Consider the following 23,341-nt stretch of genomic DNA (forward strand, 5'->3'; position numbering starts at 1 on the left):
ATGTGTGTACATGGATGGATGAAAAGTGTCAAACACCAGCTCCAAGACTGGCAGCTGCATTATCAATCACATCAGGCAAAGGCACTACATAATGACCAGCAGGTCCTATCTTTGTATGACCTGTGTTCCTATGATCACAACTTGGGATGTTCTGCACGTCAAAGGGGCCATAGCATTTTCTAAATTAGAATCCTATATATGCTAGGCTATATTTTTGCTGTCATTTTGGAGTTGAATTTCTACTAAATACAGAGAGTGGATGGATATTTGTGTGTGTATATACAAATACAAAATATGTGGTATTGTGTATTTTCCCTTTGATGGAAAGAGAGCTCTATAATGTATGTGAGTATTACACATGATATGCATCACTTCTGAAGAAGGCAGGTATGAAACGGGAGGGGTGTAGAATGCAAGCTGGAAAGGATGAAAATAAGAACTGTGTTGGTTACAGTCAGAACCATAAAGGTTTCTTCCTTGTTTCTGTTATCAATCCTTTTCCTATAAAAGCTGTCTGGAGATTCAAACATCCATATTAGCATTTAATAAATTTATTCACATATTCAAATGTTTCTTTGGAATCAGAGTAGTTAATTATTTGTCAATGAAAACTGAGGTTGGTAGCAACAGTGCCTGCAGTGGAAGACTTGGGATATGTGCATATCCAAAGTTACATATGTGCAACTTGTCCAAAGTGTATCCAAATCCTATTAAGGGAAGGTAAAGTGAGGAGCCCAAGAAGTGTGTCATCTACGAATCCCGGCTGCCAACTAAGCTTCCCACACCTGCTCACGGTGGAACATATTCATATCTCCATGTGCTTCTGTCCCTGCCTTTATTACTTTTTTGTATTGGTCTATGCAGAGAAAAGGTTCCTTTTCTCCTCTTCCCCGCAGCCAGGCTACCCCAGGCAGGACTGTCTGGGGTTTATCTAAGTGGTCTCCCAGGGTAGTTTTTTTCATGACTAGACGTTACTGATCGACCAGGCTCTCCCTCCAAATTCCGTTCCAGTGGGGGCCCAGCTCCCGACACCGGGGCGGGGCGGTCCCAGGGCCCGGCTGAGCGGCCGCTGCCGCCTGCCCGGGAGTGCGGCCCCGGCGGGCCGGGCCGCGGCTGCGTGAGGAGGCACCGCCCCGCTACCAAGGCAACGGCGCGGGCCGCGCTGGCGCCGCGGCCGGGCGGCACCATGTCCTCCCTGGCTGTGGTCGAGCCCCCCGCCCCGCGGGCGGCCCCGCGCTCCCCGGGCCCCGGCCCCCCGCGCAGCGGCGGGGACCGGTGCAGGAAAGCCTCGGACACCGCCCAGGTGAGCTCTCCCTTGGGCAGGGTCACCTCCGGCCAGGAGCCCCTGCCCTGCCGTGCCGTGCCCTGCCCTTCCTTGCCTTGCCTTGCCTTGCCTTGCCTTGCCTTGCCTTGCCTTGCCTTGCCTTACCTTGCCTTGCCTTGCCTTGCCTTGACTTGCCTTGACTTGGCTTGGCCAGGCCACTTCGTCGGCCTGAGAACAAGCCCTGGTCTGTGCTCCGCACAGAGCCTGGATTTACCTATCCCTGGAGAGATTCATGTCGGTTCAACGCGGCTCTTTCACAATTTAAGGTTTAAGCACCTTTAAACATAAATCTCAAAAAAAAAACAAGCAAAGAAACAAACAGTTTAAAGTGTGACTTTTTCAGGATACACAGTTAAGATCAGTGGATTTGGATCACGTCATCAAACTACTCGAAGGTTCGGACTCTGTAAGTAACCCCGATAGCTCTTTATCGCAGTTACACAGGTAGTAATGGGGCATAGACAAATGTTTTATAACAGTTACTTTAGTACCTGCACTAAATAAATCCAAATGAGTTTATTATATGCAGCACAGGTGGCTGAAGCTACAGAGCACAAAGCTGAGTATTTGTTCTGGTATTTGAACACTTCTGAAGATGGTCATTGTAATAGAAAATAGTATCAGTTCTGTTTTTATATTAAAACATACACATATATATAGGGAGAGGTAAAATCCAGCATGGCTTCACACAGGCACTTAAAAAAAAATGCAAAAGCATGTGCATTTAAAAACTAGACATGCAAAATTTCTAGCTCATCTGAGTTTAGAGTACTGGAACTTACAGCTGAGAAACAGAAATACATACAACCTTATAGAAAATATGTAAAGAATTTATGTAATTTCCCAAGTTAATTGCAAACAATTCTCTAGGGAGGTGATGACAGAGAAATATACCAAGTTCACTTTTGAAGAAAAAATATGACTGCCTAGGCACACAGGAAAGCAGCATCTCATGGGCTTCCACAGACTATTTTTGGTCTCCACAAGATGTTTTGGCAGATTCAATTCACTAAACCATCAGTTAATTTTGATCCAAAATACAGATAATTTATATTCTTAAAACAAGAACTTGATTAAACCTAGCACATTTTAAGTTAATGCCCCAAAGATAAGTAGTTCAGGTATCTCCCCTCCCTTTTTTTGATGCAGAGCTGATAGAATAAACTGAAGAAAAACGTGCTGGGTGATACTGTTTACTGCTTCTATGGAGAGCATAAGATATATGATAATATGTCGAAAGGATTCTGAGCTTGTAGATTCCTGAAACAATTTCCTGGCCTGCCTCAAATTGCAGGCACTCAGAAGCACTGGAATGAACGCTGCAACATCCCTGACACACCCTGACATATCCTCACTTCAGTTGTTTTCAGCTTTGAATTTGAACTGTTTCCTAGTGGCACAGAGCATTCTAAGCCACTTAGATCTACATGTGTACACGTTTCTGTCATGTGTGACGTGGGTTTGGTTTTCTCAGTTGCTTTCCACAGAATCCCAAAGAATTTAAGAGAAAGAACCTACACATTTGAACAAGAGTTTTAAAAAGCCTCTTCAGTTACAAGAGAGCAGATTTCATACTTAGAAATGAAACTTGATCAAGGAGTTAATTCTGCTGCAAAGTACTTTCAGAATTTCATTGTGTCTTGTGGTTTTTTTAATTTGCTTTCCACTTTCATTTAAAGGGGATAAACATAATCATTTAATGTTCCGAGGCAAACTGCAATTAAAACCTGCTTTTCTTTCTTTTACTTAAGAAAGATTTGGAAAAAGAGCAGCTGAAAACTCTCAAGAAGGTAGTCAAGCATTTTGAAAATGGGATTGTATCCTTTTTGCCACTGTAGAATTCTGAAGTCATGTTGTTTTATATATGGTAATACTCTGACTTCTCTGCAAAGCATGGAGACCAGGGATGGTTCACATACATCCTTGTCATTGGCCTCCTTGTGCACACTCAGCCAAGGCTGGTAGATCGGCAAGATTCTTGGATACTAGATTCATGTACCACAAAATTCAATAGAGGGATCTCACCTGTACAGTGGTGGAAAATGTCCAAAATGTAATTTGTGTACTTTCCAGTCAGAATAGACAAGCATAATAATTATCACTATTTAAGAAGCAGCAAATAAAATAGCAATGGCTTCCAGTAAGGAGACATTTTAAAAAAAATTGAAGTCAAACTAATTTATCTGAAACTATTTTCATGGTTATAGTACAAATGGAGTAATCAGAAGTACTAGGAAAGGTGTGGGCATATGGAAAAATGTGATTAATTTCATACAGTTCAGCTAATTGAACAGTGATTTCAGCTCTCACATTACTTCAAAATTGAGCTGTGGCAAAGTACTTACAGGCAGTTTCTATGAGTCAGTGGATTGGTAGTAGTTTCTCAGTCTCAGTTATCTGTTCAGTTTTGATTTTGTGCCTCTACCCTAAAATAGATAGTATGTTTTTGGGTCCAGATTTTCAAACTTCACTTAATCACTTGGGACTAGAGTAGAAAAGAATTTAAATAGCACAAGGCTGTCTAAGAATTTAGACAGGTAAATCTGACACCAGGATGTAAAAACTTTTCATCCTTCACTTTTAGAAATATAGTGCTGAACTTCTGGTGAGTTCAGCTAAGACACCTAAATCATATCTGCAAAAGTTATGTTTCTGTAAAAGTAGGGCTGCTTCGAAAAGCCTCAGTATTGACTCACATGCTTCTTTTAGACATCTAACTTTGAAAGCATTGGTCTTGTTTTTTCTTGGTCATGTCATTGAAGTATACATTCAACATTGAATACAATTTTCAACTTTTTCTTCTAATGCATAGCAGTACAGACAATCTGATTTCCTTAATTTCACATTAAAAGCCCCTTAAGGATTTAGAACAAATCATCAAAATTCTTAACCTGTGTTCAGAAAAAATGAAGCAACGAGAAACTTTCTCTGAGCCTTTGTGTGAACTTATTAAATTATTTGGGTAAGTACTTCCACTCCTCTTTTAGAGATTTAAACACTGCTTATTAACATGTTTATACATTTTCTAAGGCAAGTGACGTATCCATACAGAATCTATCTAGGAACACCTGTATCTGCAAGGTATCCTTTATATCACCTTTCCTTGTTATGAACTATGTTTTCCATGTGTCAAATTTCTCTTAACGTGAAGGAGGGACCCAGTTTAGCAGTTCAGTATCTGTGGAGCTAGGTATTACATCATTCAAAACTTATTGAATGTGTCTTGTTGCCTAAGTCATTCTGCGACTGCTGGCCTCAGAAGATTCACCATCCAAGTAGTGCTGAGAAGTTTTGCTGTTTCAGACAAGTTCCCTAAGTGAGTTTATAATCTAGGGTGACACAAAGACACTTTAGTACTTGAAGGTAAGCTTTACCAAATTACAAGCCATATTGCAGAAGAGAACAAACCACAGTAATTGGAGGATGTAGGATTTATATTTACTTTAAAAATGTATTGCATGAAATTTTGGGCATCTTCTTTGTCATACTGTACCTTAAATAATCTGTAGAATAGAATTTAGGTGTTACGCACAGTTGTCAGTAGTTTTCTCCTCAATAATTCAGTAAAATTACTTATAGTATGTTTGTAACTACAGTTACTTCTGTATTTAATTACAAATGAAGAGAAAAAGGATTAAAAAAACCTGTCAGATAGAAAATTAGTGACATGGTAAAACAGATATTCAAATACATGGCTTCCTCTCAGCTGTTAGGTTTAATAAACGTAGAACTTATCAACTGAATCTTTTAGTTCCCTAGAGCACCATCAGTTGTACTGCTTTGCTTTGCTGCCACACAGTGGAGAATGAGAAGGTACATCACAGTTTCATTTTCTTTGGCATTTGGTAGAAGCATGACAAAACTGAGAATGAGTGTATGAAGTCAATAAAATGTAGCTGTGAGACTTTTTGTCTGTTAGAGCAGTTCAGCAATAGTTGTGGTTTTTGCAATGAATATATTTTGGAAAATTGCACCCTTGGGTTTTGATTTAATTTCTGTACTATGGAAATTCCACCACAATTCACTGCTACTTCATATGACAGAGAAGTCTATAACTAGAGGCAGAGACTGTTTTTCACAGTTTAATTTCAGATACATGAACTCCTGTAGTAAAATATTCCACTCTTTCATAACTGCTTCTCTTTACCAGTCTTCTTCCCACTTTTTTTTCCAATGTCTGTTTTTCCCTCCCCCACCTTCCCCTACATTTCTTCCATTATTTGCTCTCTCCTTTATTTTTCTTTGGCAGTGTTTACAGAGGTAAACCTACCGGAAAGCTGCTTCTCCACAGTGTGCGGTGCAGAGACCTCAGCATAATATTGTAATGTTTACTGTTAGATAGTTTTTAGCACTTACATGTTTATATCATATCTGAGTATTTTGAAAATGCCATTGCATATTTCTTAATATCCTGTTTTTTAAAAATAAATTTGTTGTTGAGCTATTTGGAGTCAGCTTGTTGGTTTTACTTTTATCCATTTCAAGAGGTCTTGCCCAGAGATGTGATCCAGTTTTTTTCCACCTCTGCACGTGTCAGTATATAACCTAGCTCTGCAATAGCCTGACAGTGCCTAGCTTCCAGGATTTATCTTCCACATTTAAATGACATTTGTTTATTCAGCATTTCTTGTTTCATTATCTATGCATTGTGAAAATACTACCTATGGACGTGTAGCACTAATTGCCAACATGTACTTGCCAGATTATGAACCTGGAACTTTCAGTGAAGAATCAGCATTGCAAAGAATGTGTTCATTGTCCTTATTTGCAAAAATTATCAAGGAAGAAGAAAAAAGCTGTTGAGCTTTTCTTGTGACTTGATTAAAACATAGTTGTAATATTTTTAAATTCCATTTTGCAGGTTACCATTTCAAAAAAAGAAATCATCTGATGAAGTAAACTATTCCACTAAAGTTTCAAAATGCATTGCACAACTGGGTGAGTGGAACCTGATATGCCACAATAAAATCAACTGTATTATTAGCATGATTTTAATTTCTTGTTACCTTCTTAGTAAATGTAGGTAATTTCTTTTAATTATTCATTCAGTCCTCTCTGCTTTTTAGTATTAGAAACCATTCTCACTTTGCTGTGCAGCTAACGTGAAGATTAGCTAGCAGAATTACCTATTTGCCACTGTCAAAAGCTAAGTGAGATAAGTTTATCAGTACAGATGAAGAACTAAACCTGAATATAGCCTCTTTCATTTAATTTTGATCTGAGAAATTCGTGTATTACTATAAACACTGAAACCTGGGATAAGAGGAACATTTGTCCTTCCTGCTTCTTTGAAACCAAATGGAAGACACAAGTGAGAAACTGTAACTTCTGACTCCGAGCTCAAACCTTCAAAACCCAAAAGCCTGAGACCTATCACCTACAAAGGCAAAATGCAAGGCAGTTTAATGCCATGCCTTACTAGGAGTAGTAGTTTCTGGCTTCAGCCTCCTGCTGCATATGAGCCATGAGCATCTATGTTTCAGAAATATGTTTTAAGAGTGCTGTTGAGGAAAAGGTGTCAAAATCATATTTTAATGTCACTGGACCTCTTAATACCAAAATATCTTTTTACGACCCTTTTACATCTTTTTGCATGTCACATTTCTGATTTTCAAAAAAAAATACTGTAAGCACTGTAGGTCAGAAAGGATTCAGAATAGAGCAGGAGTGATATGTCAGCTCACTTAATAGTAAGATTTAAATGGTAGAAAGGTAGCGCAATCAGCCTGTCACTCATGGAAAAAAAATTATCTTTCCAATGGGTAAAAAAATACTTTTAGAAGTTTTTATTTTCACAGATCCGGGTAGACAGCAGAACGACCACCTGGTTTCAGGTAGTTACAGGTTCTCTTCAGAGTTACATGTCCAAAAAACCACTAAAATCTGAAAGGTTGTTTATATTGTCCATACTAGGCACTGGTAGCTGTCAATGAAATTATCTTGTGGAGAAAGATCTCTTTCTGTGCTCCCTTGATTTCATAACTGCTAGGAGCAGAGTTTCTGACATGGCAGTGATGGCAACAGCTTAGTGTAGTAGCTTTCTTTAGAATTCCACAATTTCTGGAATACCATCCAGTCTCTCTCTTGTAGCCATAAAGCAGAGAAGATAACTTTTTGATTAAACTTATGCTACTCTTCCAAGACCCCTTTGTCCTCTTCAGTGTGGGAGTCTCTGTCCCTTCAATATTTTATAATCAAAATTTGCATTAAATTACAGATTTGTAAGGGGTATGACCAAAGGAAATTCTAAGTGCTGTAAAGAGAAGTGTTAAAAATACTTTCTAAAAAAATTATAAAGTTTGTAAATTACAATTTTTTTTCCTGTTTCTGACAGGTTATTTGATGAGAGTGCCAAGCTCCCAAGTTAGAATACAAATTTGTAAGTGTGTTATTAACTTTTATAAAATGGAGCTACCAGGAAAACTACTTTCAGGTAAAGCACAGTATTTTTATTTTTTTATGATCCCAGCTACTTTGAAATGCCTATTTTAATAAGCTATGGATTAATTTTTCTTTATAAATGCAGTTACTTTATCTCATATATTAAATATATACCATTGGCAAATGTGTAATTAACATGTTTTTATAGAAATGTATGCTCAAAATCTGAAATTAGTTCACCAATGTATAAGGAACTGTTTGTTACATTTATGGAATTCAATAGCATCCAGAAAATATGAAGTGCTCACAAGTTCTCTGAAATGTGGATAATAGGGGGAAAAAGCAAGTTCGTTAGGATCAGAATTGTAAGAAGGGAATGTAGTTTTCAACTTTGTATATGTAGCCTGGAGAGAAGCAGCTCTGGTTTCACCTGTGTTTGTTTGTGAGGGATAGATCTGAGCCCATCTAAATTCTGTTGAGTTCATATCATATAGACATGTTTGAGCATAGGCTTTGAATAATTTCTGTGACTTGTCTCTGCAGAAAGAAGCTACAGAGAGCTCAGGCATGATCCTCTGGTATTATGGATAGGCATGCAAACTGTCACCAGAATCCACTAGTATTTATTCCTTTGACCCGTATGATGGTGCCAGGGGCTGTTATCAGGCAAAGACAGTCATGGATCCCCTCCCACAGGATGATGTGCCCTGAGACAGCACTAGATTTATAGGCAGCCAAGCCTCAGGTGAACATTGTCACAGTGTGGATCCAGAGCGCAGGTCGGGGAGCAAGCTTGATGTCAGTGTGCTCCTCTGCTGTGTTCCTGCAGCATGGCACTAGTTCCTGTGCTCCCTTGGTACTTTTCATTTATTTTAGGAGGCCTAAGCAAGCTTCAACTGGTACAGCCCTCACAAGATTCTAGAAATATGAAAGCATTCCAATCTGGTTTTACCTTTTAAACAAGACTCAAATTTTGCAAGCAGCTCTGTGTACACTTAGTTCTGTATCTGTAAATAATTCCATTAGGATAAGTGAATGTTAAATATTGAGAGATTTTATTCTTCTTCTTCAGATTTAGAAAATCAGATATGTTGTCACAAAATGAAGAATATGTTTCATTCTGATTTTTTTAAGTCAAATTTTTTATCTCTAAGTATATATGTAACTCTTACCAAGTTTAATCTTGCAGAGTTCTCATATCTATAAAGTAATATCAACTTGGAACCTATCAGAGTTTATGCTTAGTTAAAACTCATTTCACTATGTGCATTATCTGTATTTATCAATCCTATATTTCATGATGTTTGACATATATATATATTTATGCTGTTTAAGATAAACTTTACTTTCATAAGTTACTATGTAAAAGTAAATCTATTTTCTTGATGCTTCCCCTCTCCCCATAATTCAGTAATGAAATACAGATTTGCATATGCATGGCCAAAAGTAAAACCAGGAACACATTAGAAAGTCAAGCTTATAAATCAAAGATTGGATGTTTTAAGTAATATGATGATAGAAGGCATTAAGTCTGTAGTGAACAGGCTACAGAAGAGAACTAGGCTGTGCACCAACAACTTATTGCATGACTGAAGAAAGTTTTTCACCTCTCTCTAAGCCTGCTTTTACTTTCATTCTGTAAATTCTAAGAAGCAATTAATTTGTTTATATAGCATTTAAATCTGCTTGAGGGTGTCTGTTGGATGTGCTTTAGGCACTATTTAGATGTAAGAAAAGCGGGTCTTATTGTGTATTTTTTTTTAAAGTGCTTTAAGACTAAGGAAATATGATAGATGGTTGTCAATCCTTTCTTAAGAAAGGAAGAATATTTTATGAAAATATTTATGAAAATTCTGAGTATTTATTGCATCAAAACTAAAGCTATTGTATGTGCAGGTTACCAGCCAACAAGTGCAAGTTATAAAATCCAGATGGCTGAATTAGGAGGATTAGCAGAAACTCTTGTTTTGTCACTAGCATTAGTTGAAAATCAACTTACTGAGAAGTTGTGGGTACTTAAAGCTCTCCAGCATCTCTCCAGCTCTGGTAAGTACAAACTGTTCTTTCAACAGTCTCATTACTGCTGTTCTTAGACCATTTGTTCTCTGAACATACCTAAAACAATTACTGACCTACAGGGAATTAATTATTCAGATTTTCATAATTTCAGGAGCCAATTGCAGACTAATGATGAAGGCCCAAGCAGCCAGCAGGCTCTGTTTGTATCTAAATAGTGCTGATCCCTCAGGACAGCTGGTGTTCCGCTCCTCACATATCCTATGGAACCTGCTAGAAAACGCCTCAAAAGAAGAAGTTGTTAATCAGCTCAGTAGCTTGGAATGTGTTCAGTAAGTACAGGGAAGCATTTTATGAATTAGTATTGTAATTTTGGAGACATCTAAAGCATTGCTGTTATGTAGCATTTTGCTTGAAATTAATTGAGAGAAAATGCAAATGGGGAATGGAGGTCTCTCATTACATCCTCATTAAGTTTTCAGTATTGTCACACAGTTGTGACTGTTATAGGGCAAGAACAAGGTGTTCTGCTGCATACTGCAGGAGGAATAGCCCTATCTAGTGCTTTGTATGATGAAAAAGTTCATTGCAGCATTTTCAAGCTTGCATGTTAGTCTCAGCAGGCCAGTATTCCTTCACCGCTGAAGTGCTTATGTTATAAAATTAGTAGGCAATTTTGTGCTATGATATACAAGGCTTATTTCTAGATCTTCTGCTGGAGTAAATAACAGGTTCTTCCTTACTGAGTTACAGTGTTTTAACTATTTAAGTTTAGACCATTTCTTGTCAATAATCATTGAACAACATCCAGTTCCATGCTTGAGTAAATATTAGGTCTTTCTGCTAATTAGTTATAACACAAACAGTGGAAGGTGTAATTTGTAATACATGCACCTTGCATGTATACTTAAGTTGGATGTCTAGTGGTACACTAAGAATCCATTTTATAATAAAGCTCTATGTTATTTCTCTTCCAGTTAAACCCTAAGGCTTTTTATCCGTGTGCAATGAGAATTCATATCTGTAGAGCTGTCTAACATTAGAATATGAAAGGAAAAGGTAAAATGCATTTAATTTTCTTTAAAGTGCTTTGAAAGAAGTATTTGTAGATGCCCTGCATGGTTTCCGGCACTGTGATCGTCAGCTACGGAATGACCTCTTGGTGATTGCCACATTACTAGCTGAAAACCCTGCAGTACCTATGATTGTAAGTATTTATAGTTATATTCCAGAGACTGTCCTTTGTTATTATATTGCTCAGTAATTTTCCCCACTAGGGTTTTAATATTTATTCTACTGTGTCTCCAGTGCTTTCTTTTTTCTTGGATTTGCTGAGCAAGAAAGCATTCTTAATGAAAAAAAGGCAATTGTCTTTACCTCAAAGAGACTTCAGATCTGGAGGTCAATAGCCAATAGTGATGGCATCAACCTTATTTGATACTTAGAAAATTACACTAATACTATTTATGTGCAAATGTTAATCTTAACTCTTGTATTCTTGTGCAGATTCTCGGATGTGCCATTCTGTTACAATGAGTTTTTGCACTAAATCTTATTTGTTGTGTGAAGATATAGGAGTACAGTCTACATTCAGATGGCCCAAATTCAATCTGTGCCTCATAACCAGCAACAAGAAGGGTTGTCCAAAATCAGCTCAGAAGCTCTAAGTAAGATGCTGAGAAAATAATTACTTAGGTCCAGTTAATGAGAGGCACATAAATTCTTTTTAAGACTGGATCACATAATGCACTATCATGACTTGCCTGAAATGTAGATGACTCATTCTTCTGTAATATTTCAGAATTTTTATGAGAAACCTGAAGAGAAGTTAACTTTTTATAGATGTTAATACTCCTTTCCTTTCTTGTTTTACAGTTGAGATTTAGAACTTCAAATGAAGTTGTGGCATATGAACTGAATAATTACGCAATCAGATTCCTGTAGATCTGTTGGCTGTTCAGGAATGTGTTGCTTTCTCCTTGAGTAGAAGTTTTCCAATTGGCTGCATTACTAAAGAGATTTCCTAATCTGTAATGAAAATTACAGATTTTTCATTCAAGCTTTCCATTTAACGCTAACTAGTATGAAATGTCTGTTATACTACTGCAGCAACATATTTGATGCATAAAACATTCAAATTGTTTATCGGGCTTTAGAAATAGGGCAGTTTTTTCCTATAAGATAAGTAAAGAGGATGCATATTTTTAATTCCTTATACTAAAATGAACAAAAATTGTTTCTATGCAAAGAAAATATTAAAATAAATTAAATTCTGTACTCTCAGCCTTCATAGAGATTTTAAAAGGTATAAATATTGGAAAAGCATTAACATTACCATTTAATCCTGCTTTATAGATAATACCAGAGGAATTTGCTTCAGAATGCTCCCTTCTTTTCTTAATATACCATCCAAGCAACTTCAGAAATGTCAGTCTGGTATTTTACATAATTCAGAAATCGACACAGAAACCTGAGCCTTTGAAAAGTAAAATAGTTTTCTCACCACAAGCAAACTGGAAAATATATGTAAAGTAAAGCTCATAAGGATATTATCTCTCTGTTAGAACAAAATTGTCTATTTGCTAATTGCTTACTGGTTTCCATCAGAATTTAGTACTGCTTTAATCAGTAAGGAGAAAACATCAGTAAATTTTAATATTGCTTTTTATTTAATCACTTTGTAATGTCTTTGTACAGAGAATTTATACCATAGAGACAAAAGCTAACAGGTGATATAGTTGTATACTTCAATATTTTCTTTAAAATTACTTTTGCAACATTTTTCTGATTGTTAAAATCATTTGCGTGGATGCTAACTTCCAGAGTTAGCCCAGCCCAGCCCAGCCCAAACTTGAGCCCAGCTTTCTCTGGATGCATCTAAAAAGCTGCTATGAAACTAGAACTGCTTGATTCTCTTGGGATGTGTCCACAGTCTTTTGTGAGCTCTGCTCCTGTTGGAACTGGTGGAAAGCTCAGTGGTGGCTTTGCCACAGTACTGAAGCCAAGCTAATGTGTTATGTTGCTCAAGAAGAGCAATGTCCTGGTTTCTAATGTTTCTAATCACCTCAGAAAGAAAGCTCTTTTGCCTCTAGTGTTCTACATAGACACCTTTTAGCCTTGGTCTTATCCATACTTTTATTACACATTGCTGTCCTTCTGTTAGCTCTCTAAGAGCTACGAATTACAAGAGGGTTTTTTCTGAACTTTTAATATGTGGTATTTGTAAATGCATGCTGCCCATACATGCGGTTTTCATATGTTTACTTGTAAATGCACTAAAGTTGAAGTGTATTAATATGCACAACTGAAGCCACAAAATTATATGTACTGATGGCTCTGATGTAAAAACATGCACAAACGCATTTTAAAACCCACAATTCTAAGAGTACTGAGAATAGGGTTTTCCTGTGTGGTAGATTATAGCAGCGCATACATGTGTTTGAGAATTCCCCATAGAAGTTCAGACTTGTACTGAATGAAACATGGATTTAACTAATTGTACCCTTAGGGCTGTCATTGTTATTGTAAACTGTCCAAATGGCTGATCTCTTCTTTGATAAAAGTCTGTTTATTCTGCCATAGGATACATTAAACTCCATATTCTGAGGAAACAAATCAAAACTAAAATAAATTATAGGTCTTAATTTTGCTGCAATTTAATTAATGTGTGTTTTTCGAATGTCTATTAGGAAAGTGGATTTACAAAGCTCTTAATAGTACTTGCAACATTTAATGAAGGTAAGAGATTTCATACTACATAATTACATTATTTTTGCTTTTGATGATGATTTTTTTGTAACTCATTTACAATTTCCTTCATAGTGAAAATTCCCAATCCCTTGGTAGAAGGTCTTAAACTTACCTACTCTTATGAGGACTTTGAGATGAAGAAGTTACTATTTAACATAATAGGAGTCTTATCTAAAAATCCATCTGCTGCACAGGTGAGTTGTAACAGAACAGAAGATACATTATGTGGGAAAAAAAAGACAAGGGAATCACATGAATATTACTTAGCTGTCCATCTGGCATAGTTTAGTACACTGAAATCAGCTGTTCTCAAAATCAAGAATTCATACATAGCTTAGGCCAAATCCTGCTGCTTAAAGCAGCATACAGTTTCTATTTTAGAAAAGTTAGAAACTTAGACCGTGCTAGGAAAATTGCAGACAACTGATTGCAAAGTATTATTAAAATACACGTGAAGAACATAATAAAGTTTAAGAAACCACAACCTGTGGGAAAGCTACAGAGTATAAAGAACACTTGCAGTGTTCGTGACATGCTTTCTCAATAAAAAAGTAATTTTCTTAGTGTAGGACAGATAAAGTTGACTCATTGCTTTAGATTTTTCTTATTTGCTTGTGAAACCTGCAAGATGTCTCTCTTTCTGTTTGTCTCAACTCTGCAGCTCCTCAGTGAAAATGATGTGATGCCAGCTTTGCTTTATTATGTAAAACCAAATCAAAAGCCTGGATTTTATGACTGGTCTGCTGCCCAATATGAAGAATTACAGCTTCATGCAATTGCTGTTTTAGCTACAGTGGCTCCTGTGTTAATAGATAAATATTTGTCCTGCCAAGCGAATACTCTTCTCCTTGTGTTTCTAGAATGGTGTATAGGCCAAGGTCAGTAAGTGCTCATGGCTTTCACACATAGGTAACCTCAAAACACAGTTCAACTGTACGTACTTTCTTTGACAGGAAGGAAAAATGTAAAATTCATGAATTCATAATGATTCTTTTTCGGTAGGTCACTTAGAAAGCTAATGTTTCTGAAAAATAACCAACCATCATTTTTTTTTCTACTGAAGGATAAGCTGTTGCCCCTTTTCCTGTGTACCACTATACTGATATTCCTTCAGCTCTGTGGGCAGCCAAACACCTCTGCTGCCCGTGTTTTAAGCCAGTCAGATACTTCTATTGTGGCAGCAAGTCCAACCAGTAATTCTTGCTATGAGGGAGGACATATTAACTCAGAGGTGTGCACAGTAAGACAGCTTCCAGACTAAAGATGGTTTGTGGGCATCAGGTATGGGCTAAGCAAAAAGATAACTAACTGCACTCAATTTTAGTGACTAGATTGCTTGGGATAGATATTTTTATCATAAAATTGATGTTTTATTTGGGCCGAATGGATATCAAAAGATTGATATTAAATGTCATGCTAAAGGAGATATTTTCAGTTCTGAAGACTGCTCATTAACCTAGTATGGTTAAAAAATGTTAAAATGATTTTAAATGTTCACCAAAATCATACCTTTCTTATGCATGTACAAAGTATAGCCTTACACAGAAAGGCTTATTACTACAGGGTTTTAAACAAGAATCCTGTTTAATTTTAAGGGGGATTTTTTGTTAATTTTTAGCTTACGCTGATTTCTTTTTTTTCCTGAGAACATTCCTTTTCTGAGCATACACTGTGCCAACCCAATATTCATTGTGATTGCTCCGCAGATCCTTTCTTTGGTCAAGGTAACAGTTTCCATGGAACAGGTGGTCGTGGCAACAAACTTGCACAAATGCGCTACAGCCTCAGAGTGCTGAGAATTGTTGCCTCCATTTACGATGATGCTGTGAACCTTAACTTGTGTGACCAGGGAGCAATTAGCCAGCTACTGGGTAAAGCACAATTTGTATTGCTGTACTTAAATTAATGCATTTCTGTTGACACTAAGACTGCTCGTGCTTTTTGGTGTGCTGTGCTTTTAGTGTGTTATTCCTTTGCTGAAAAACTGAAAAACCTCTAATAATTAATCCAAGATGTAACTGATTTGATTTTTAATTTTTTTTTTTACATTACAACATACACTGAATGAATTAAGCAAAACAGACAGCTCTAAAAGTCCAGGTATTTAATTTCAAAGCAAAAGCTGTCACTTCTCCCTTTATGATACTGCATTTGTTACATCTTGTATTTTCATTGTGGTGGTCCCTAGGAACTCCAACCATGAGTATTTTCCTACCTAAGTCTATTATGGTGTCGCTTTCCACAACTCCTCTTTAGAGTAGAAAAAAATTAATAACAATGTACTTTTATATAAACAACATGAAGAATAAGAGAAGAATAAAACTGCTTAACTGCTGCTCCTGCAATTTTAGAGCATTTTCTTGTTTAGTAACAGATACCTACTATTAAATTTGGGGTTAAGTTCAATACAAACTGGTTTAAGTTCTTTTCTTACAATAATAAAAAGTTTTCAGTACTCTGAGTGAGTCATACTGAAGGAAACAAAACAGGAAAGATCCTTTGGAATTCAGAGAATATGTTCTAATAGAAAACCTAGAAATAAGATATTTTATAGCCTCAGTTGAACTCCAGTGAAAACTGAAAACTTACAGCTTCCAGTGAAAGCAAAATTAACACTATACCTGACAGATCAGATTTAAGTAGCTTTTCTTGCTTTGCGGGAGTCTTGTGTCCTAATGTCCTCTTTCACATAGTGGTTCCAAGGCTGATTTTCTCAGCAGTGGTAGTATTTTATGTCTCTTCTACATTTCCACTGTCAGTACAAATGTTTGTGAAGCTGTACAGTAGGGCAAACCAGTAAGTTTGTTGCTTTTTTCTGAGAGTCCCTGAATTCAGATCAGTTCCCTGAATTTCTTGTACTGGCCCAATACAAGGGACAGCACAGAGGCTGATCAGTGCAAACTGCTATCAAAACTGTGCCACCAAGAGTAAAGGCCATGAAACTACAGCATCAATGCTGCATTTCCGTAAGTTATTATAAAACACAGGAGATAAAACTGAACAGGACAAGTAGGTTACTTTAAAAATCCCTTAGTGTAAATTTGAGTTTTTTGAAAAGTAGCAGCTGTAATAGAATTTTGAGTTGTTTATTGAACATTCACATAAATAAAATATATTCATTTACAGACATTCTAAGGTATGCAGCAAACAAATCTAAAGAGAAAGAAGATGCCATTCTACTGGAAATCCAAGCTGATTCATTATTTATTTTGTCTGTTCTCTGTGAAAATGATCTCCACAGAAAGGTATGTATCTTTCTACTTTATACTGTGCAGAAAATGTCAAAACTTGTTATATTTTCATTTAAGGGATACTGATTTTTTTTTAATTCAAAAGCAGATGTCAACTGTAGTTGATTGCTAACAAGTTGGGTCTGGCAACTGGTTTCTGTGCAAAACCACTCAGAAATCCACTAAGAAGTGTTGAACCTATTTAATTGCTAACTTACATGATTTTGAAATTAATATATGAAAGTGTGTAAACAAATGAGATTAGCACTTTGGAAAAACTGAAAATCTCTTTTTCTTATGTATGTCATAACGTCTATATCCTGGTCTAACAAGTGGGCTAAAAAATATTACAATGCAAATATTTACATTTCCCAGTTCGCATTGTATTTCCTTACATATTTCCTATTTAGTAAATGTTGTTTAAGAGACATATTGCTTTAATTAAATGTTTCAACAGGAAGTCTTCAGCTATGAAGGAATTGGTATTCTTATCCCGCTCCTTAAGATGGATCCAAAGGAGTTATGTAGTGGATTAGGCCACAGTTATCTCCTCTTCAGTGCACTTGACTGCGTGTGGTTAGTAAAGTATTTTAGCAGCAGTAACTCTGAAAAATGTCAAGTCTTGTAATTTTTAGGCCTGCAATACTATATCCTTTCTCTGCACATATATGCCTTTCTTCTATTTATAATGTATAAAAATCCTTCATAAAATTTGACTAATTAAAAATTATGGAAAAGAAATTGAATATTCTGCATGTAAGGTTTTCTAAATAGGGATTCAGTATGACAGCCTAACCCCCACACAGTGACCTCCTGACATGCAGAGTTACTCAAGACTTTCTAAGAGAGGTATATGGTTAGAGTCTGTAAATAACTTCACAGAAGTAAACAAGGCAAGAATAGACCAATATTAGCAGAAAACTGTAAGCATAAGAAGTGTTTGTAAACTGGCTATATTGGGCTAGAAATATTTTAAAGATTGCTATTAGAGAATGCCAATACATAGGAGGATAAAAAAAGTTAATTTGTTTTAAGGCAGAGGTTGGTAAATACGTTGGAAACCAAATATGTCTGTTGGGAGAAAAGACTGATACAGAAGATCCCTTTCATTTCTCTGTAATGACCATAACTGAGGAAATAACAGAAGGAGGCAATTTAAGGAAGCAATAGCAACAAGAATGCTGGCTTTGTGATAATTTTAAGCCAGGAGAAGCAAACTGTTGCCAAAAAACACAAGTCTTGCTTGTCTCATCCTCTTGATTTTGCAGAGCCCTGCAATAAACCAGATCAGGGCCATGATCTAGCTAAATTTTAACATTTTTTACTGAGTTAGTTTTAGTTCCAATACACGTCCTAGTCCAATTCACATGAACTTGCCAAATTTCTTGGGCTGGTACAAGGAAGGCATGCCACCTGCAGGAGGAGAAAGAGCAGTCAAGCAGGGCATATTTAGTTATACAGTGTAAATGAAAAGGCATATGAAACGTGATTTTTCTACTCCCTGAAGGTATGAAGCCTATTGCATACCAAATATATTTGTGCAATTCAGTAAAATAAATGGGATGCTTGTAGAATGCTCTAAAGCATAAAAGTGTCTCTACATGGTAAAATTACTTCTGTTTAAGGTCCTGTGTCATTGGATGTTACATTGCAGAGGATCATTTTCTTGAAAAACAGGGCATTTTTCGTCTTCTGGATTTGTTGGCAGTAGGTATTTTTACTATTGTTTTTATAGAATGAAAGAATAGGAAAACAACATGTAAAACTGCATTATTTTTGTTACAGTATCTCCTAAGACTACTATAATACTAATAAAAAAATCAGTGTATTTAATTCCCTGAGACAGACCTGGATATCTGCTCAAAAATGATTGTAGGATCTTCCGTGTGTCTGCTTTTATTTTTTTTAATAAATATTTGACAGAGGGAGTTTTTAATTTAACAAAATTATACTATTTTTCAAAAGAAAACTCTAGCTGTGCTCTTACTTTGGATGACATCTCTGTTTAGAAAAGTACCTCAGTTCTCTACTTTGTATTGAAGTTAGTAAGAGCAGGGTTAATATACACTTCATGGCTTTAAAAGTTTTTATGTTTAGAGTTACTTTATACATGTATTTTGTCTGTGTAGCTTACTTCAGGGGTATTGGACATAGAGCTGGCACAGACATTTCACCTTTTACAAAATAAAAATGCACCTTCCTTTATTCATTCCCTCCTCATTGTCATTGGTTGTACTGTCAGCACTTGATGTCCTTAAGGCTGAAGGCTGCAGACCCTTAGACTCACAGAATCATAGAATGGCCTGGGTTGGAAGGAACCTTTAAGATCATCCTGTCCCAACCCGCAGCCATGGGCATGGACACATTCCATTAGACCAGGTCACCCAAAGCCCCATCCAACCTGACCTTGAACACTTCCAGGGATGGGGCATCCACAGCTCCTCTGGGTGACCCTTCCCTCCTCTCAGCTGCTGCTAAAAGATCTGTCCACAAACCAGAAGAGAAGCCAAGTGGTACCGCTCAGCCACTGCCTTCATAGTCTATTTCTTACAGCAATAAATCTTGGTAGCAGTATATTCGCCAGCATGTGAGCCTGGAGGCACATACCCAAAACCTGCTGTGTAATTCTACACACAAGAATGCACATCTTATATGATCCTACACTCGTTCCCCTCATGTTCCTTGATTTATGGAGCCTTGCATGGCAGGATTCCAGAAACTTGAAAGATTTACAAGTTTATACAAGTTTTGTGCGAATAGTAGTGATAAAAAGCTTGCAGTTACTTGATTACATGTTACACAATTTCTCTGAAGGGAGACATAGACATCACTGTGTTTTGAACAGTTTAAATTTTTTTTTCCTTTTCCCTTGACCAAGTTAAAGGAAAAGAACCTGTGCAATATAATTCTTGGAATCTTGGTTGAATTTTGTGGCAACCCTAAAACCACTTTGCACATCAATACCTGGCGAGGGGAGAAAGCTCAAACAGCAGCTAGCCTTCTAATACAGTTATGGAGACAGGAGGAGCTGGAGCTGGGAGTCAGACGTGATCAATATGGAAGGGTTGTTGGTAAGTTTTATGATGCATGTGAAACTGTGAGCGGTTCCACTGATTAGATAAAATAATGACAGTATTTGCTTTTGTAGTCTGAACCTGATGAAAGTAAATAACAGCATTTATAGCTTTATGCTGTAATTCTTACCAAACCCCAAAGATCTTCTATTTCATTTATTTTCTATTTTATTTTATTTATTCATTTATTTTCATTTCTTTCTGGCCACTATATGGCATTTTCTACATCAGCTAGGAATGAACCAGATACTGGACAAAACCATGACCAGCTTTTCTAATGCTGGACAGTTAAACTACTTAATTTCTTCCACAAAAGGCATTGTGTTATGTGTTGTAAAAAGAAGTGAGTGCTGGTCTCCCAAATTTTTAATCATGCCAGTTAAAATTTCCTGGCCTGAATTATGTTCAAATTGCTGGCCAAACTATCAAAATGATTCATGGTGTCCACAAAGTAAGTTGGATTTCCTCTAAGTTTGTGAACATACTACTTCTTCATTCTTCTACTCTGGTTTTATGTTTTGAAATTATTAGACATGAAGAGACCTATTGCTAGCAGCTTCCAGAGACAGCAAAAGGTCATTCCTGTGCCTGCCAGCTGTCCCAGCTTTGCCATCATGGAAATTTCAGAGAACATGCGGGCAAAACTTTATTCATTATTTTGCAAGTTGGGTAAGACTAATGAATTGCCTTGTCAGTGTCTTATTTGTCATTAAACTGAACTTGTTCCCTGGTGATCAATAAAGTGAAAATAAAAAGGTCAAAGAAAACTTTGTGATGCATCACCAATACTGTTATTAATAAATACTTGCTCATTCTGTTCTTAAAAGTCCCTATTCTTGGGGATTTCAATACTTCTTCAGTACTTTGCTGCCCCTACCATTAGGGAAGTTAGGAAGACTCCTCTAATTATTAGGAAGAGTTTTTGTAAGACTAAACCTGAAATTTGCTTGAAATTCTCTGTAATTTGTTTTCCCACACACAATATCTCTTTCACATATTTTAGCACTTTTACATTTATTTCCCTAGATTTAGAAAGACAGTACTCATTCATTTTCTCTCATTTTCCAGCATAGCTTCTAATTATTTTTTTCTGGAGTCTTTCCAATTGATTCAAATTGTTCCTGATCTGTAGTGTCCCAAAACTGACAATACTCCAGAAGAAGCTTCACAGCCAAATAGAGCTATGTTGCTCTACTCATCTCGTAAATAAACATTCAGAGACATTAATGTAACAATTGCTGTATTCGTAGTAGCATGATATTGTTTGCTTATTCAACTTAGATTCTTGTTCAGTCATCTACCATCCTGGATTTGTATAGATAGCTATTCCTGCATTTAGAATTTTTTATTTGTCCTTACTGAATTAAATTCTGTGTGTTTAGATAATTTTTCAGACTGGCAAGATTAATTTGCATTTTAATATTTTCCTTCAAAGTGCTGTGGTCCCTCCTAATTCTTCATTGTTTGCACACTGAGTATGAATACTCATTACATCCTTGTCTTAAAACCTAGATTGAAGTCAAGATAAGTGATAAATTCTTCCACATGCATAGGATTTTTTTATCTGTCTATGGACAAAAGTTAGGTCTTAGTTTTTACTAATTCGTGGTGGATATTATTTTTTTTCACTGTTACCATTTAGCTTCATAAGCATTATTTATTATTGGTTTCAGGTTTGGGGTTTTTTTTCAGGAACTGAACCAAATCAATATTCTCTAGCCTCTAAAAATAAGCCTCATTTTTGTTTTTTTCACATCCATCCTCCACAGGTTCAAAGGTGATCAGTAATTGTTCTGAGATTGCTTCAACCAGTTCCCTGGGTAACCTAGAGAATTAACTGGTTTGAAAACATCCTTAGTTTCTCTAATAATCTATAGCTAGTGTCTCCTCTGTTGTAACCCAGGTTCTTACTAATTTTAATTAGCATTGATTATGTTAAACGTTGGATCACAGCTGAATTCTTTACTAAAACAAAACGGCATAAGATTTTCTTCGAACTTTCTCCTATATTCACACATGCCTTAATGTTAGTTATATATATTGTAATGTCTTCTGTGAAGTACTGAAATGACATGAAAGCAGATAATATAATATGAAAATATTTTTGTAGTCTTTTCTCGGCATCTTTCCCTTACTGTTAGGCTCCACAACAGCCTGTAACATGGTGATCCAGAAAAGCAGTTTTAAATGGTCGTTATTTATGGCATTTCTTAGCTTCAAAAGATGATATAATATACTCTATACAAATGCTACATTCCCAGTTAGCACACGGATGGTATGATGAAATCTAGAAAGAGATTTGATAGACTATATATCGATTTTTTTAAATTAAGTACAATTAACATTCAATATTCAAAAATATTCAAATAATCAAAAATATTCAATATTCAAAAAAAATTAGGCATAGTCTCAGCAACTATCCTTCTCTGCCTTATTCTTTTGCACATAGTGGAAACGTATTTTTTAAAGATGGAGTCATGATGCTTGAGGCATTGTGCTGAAGGCACAAATCTACAGTATGGAGGACACCCTCTTTACACAGCTTTGAAACAAAACACTAATATAATTTTCCTATTGGCTGCTTCACAGTTAAAGCAAACTCTCTTTGTGCTGAGCTGCTGCTTTAGAAACTGTGATCTGTAGATTCAAATGTTTGTCTGCTTTAACAGAAGATTCAACCCTTACCACAAAAGTGTAGCAAATGCAGTACCATCCTGGCCTTCAAAGTGATTGGAAGGTCAATAGAGCCACTCCTAAGTAAAGATTTTAGTATAGAGAATTTATTATGGAGAAAACGAGGGTTTTATCAGCTAAAGGCTGCTCAGGATCAAGAATGACTGATTGGTCTATGTGTGATGAAGATTTTGCATGTGATTATATGATAAATAATGTCTTCTCTTATAATGTTATATTTTAAGATAAATTCATAATACTGTTAATATAGCAATTATTAATATTCTTTTAGGTTTTGAAAATTTACCTGGCTTATCTGCTGAGGATTTTGTTACACTTGCTATCATTCGACGTTATATTGACTTTAAAGTGAGTATTGTTCAAGAAAATATTACTACTGTATCTGCATTTCCAAAAATAACAAGTATATCTCAGGATACGACAAACAAATAATCCTTCAGAAGCCATCCCTTATGTCACAAGTCACCTATAGTTTCACAGAGTATAAACCAGTATTTTCCATCAAAAGAAACAAGCCCACCTCCAGCATTGCAACAATCCCCAGACTCGTCCCTTGTACTGCTACAAATCTTTGTGACCACACAGAAAATAAGACTAGAAACTAATGCTAGTTAAAAACACCTCAGAAAAAAGTAGTTTTAACTGTTTGCCAGCTCAAGAACAGGAATGCACCAGGAGTAAGAAACTGGGGCAGGACTGGTAAGTAGGAGAGTAGGATTGCCTTTTTGGGCAGTAAGGTCAGTTATGGGGGACACTATTAAAAATTATATTAAATACACATTATGATAAAGGTTCTTCTGCGCTTTCCCATCTTTATCCCCACATGCAGTAACCATCCATCCATCCTGTCTAAAGTTAAGAAAGATATGCCT

At 36.3% G+C, this 23,341-nt stretch overlaps 1 protein-coding gene across 2 annotated transcripts in view; it reads left to right on the plus strand.

Annotated features, from left to right (window-relative positions):
• The first annotated feature begins 1,266 nt into the window (after positions 1-1,266).
• LOC108498687 (GTP-binding protein 10-like) overlaps positions 1,267-23,341 on the plus strand; it is a 53,684-nt gene continuing 31,609 nt past the window's right edge. For both annotated transcript variants that reach the window (XM_017817692.1, XM_017817693.1), the window contains exons 1-19: positions 1,267-1,303; positions 1,668-1,730; positions 3,080-3,141; positions 4,177-4,286; positions 6,186-6,262; positions 7,659-7,757; positions 9,602-9,751; positions 9,876-10,053; positions 10,808-10,928; positions 13,411-13,459; positions 13,544-13,665; positions 14,133-14,349; positions 15,178-15,342; positions 16,598-16,716; positions 17,159-17,277; positions 18,327-18,408; positions 19,580-19,772; positions 20,307-20,444; positions 22,741-22,817. In XM_017817692.1, coding sequence (XP_017673181.1) covers positions 4,231-4,286; positions 6,186-6,262; positions 7,659-7,757; positions 9,602-9,751; positions 9,876-10,053; positions 10,808-10,928; positions 13,411-13,459; positions 13,544-13,665; positions 14,133-14,349; positions 15,178-15,342; positions 16,598-16,716; positions 17,159-17,277; positions 18,327-18,408; positions 19,580-19,772; positions 20,307-20,444; positions 22,741-22,817 — 1,962 coding nt within the window. In that variant the 5' untranslated portion in view covers positions 1,267-1,303; positions 1,668-1,730; positions 3,080-3,141; positions 4,177-4,230. The remainder of the gene's footprint in view (positions 1,304-1,667; positions 1,731-3,079; positions 3,142-4,176; positions 4,287-6,185; positions 6,263-7,658; positions 7,758-9,601; positions 9,752-9,875; positions 10,054-10,807; positions 10,929-13,410; positions 13,460-13,543; positions 13,666-14,132; positions 14,350-15,177; positions 15,343-16,597; positions 16,717-17,158; positions 17,278-18,326; positions 18,409-19,579; positions 19,773-20,306; positions 20,445-22,740; positions 22,818-23,341) is intronic.

This window comes from Lepidothrix coronata, unplaced genomic scaffold (assembly GCF_001604755.1).
Source record: "Lepidothrix coronata isolate B3197 unplaced genomic scaffold, Lepidothrix_coronata-1.0 Scaffold62, whole genome shotgun sequence".
NCBI lineage: Eukaryota > Metazoa > Chordata > Aves > Passeriformes > Pipridae > Lepidothrix > Lepidothrix coronata.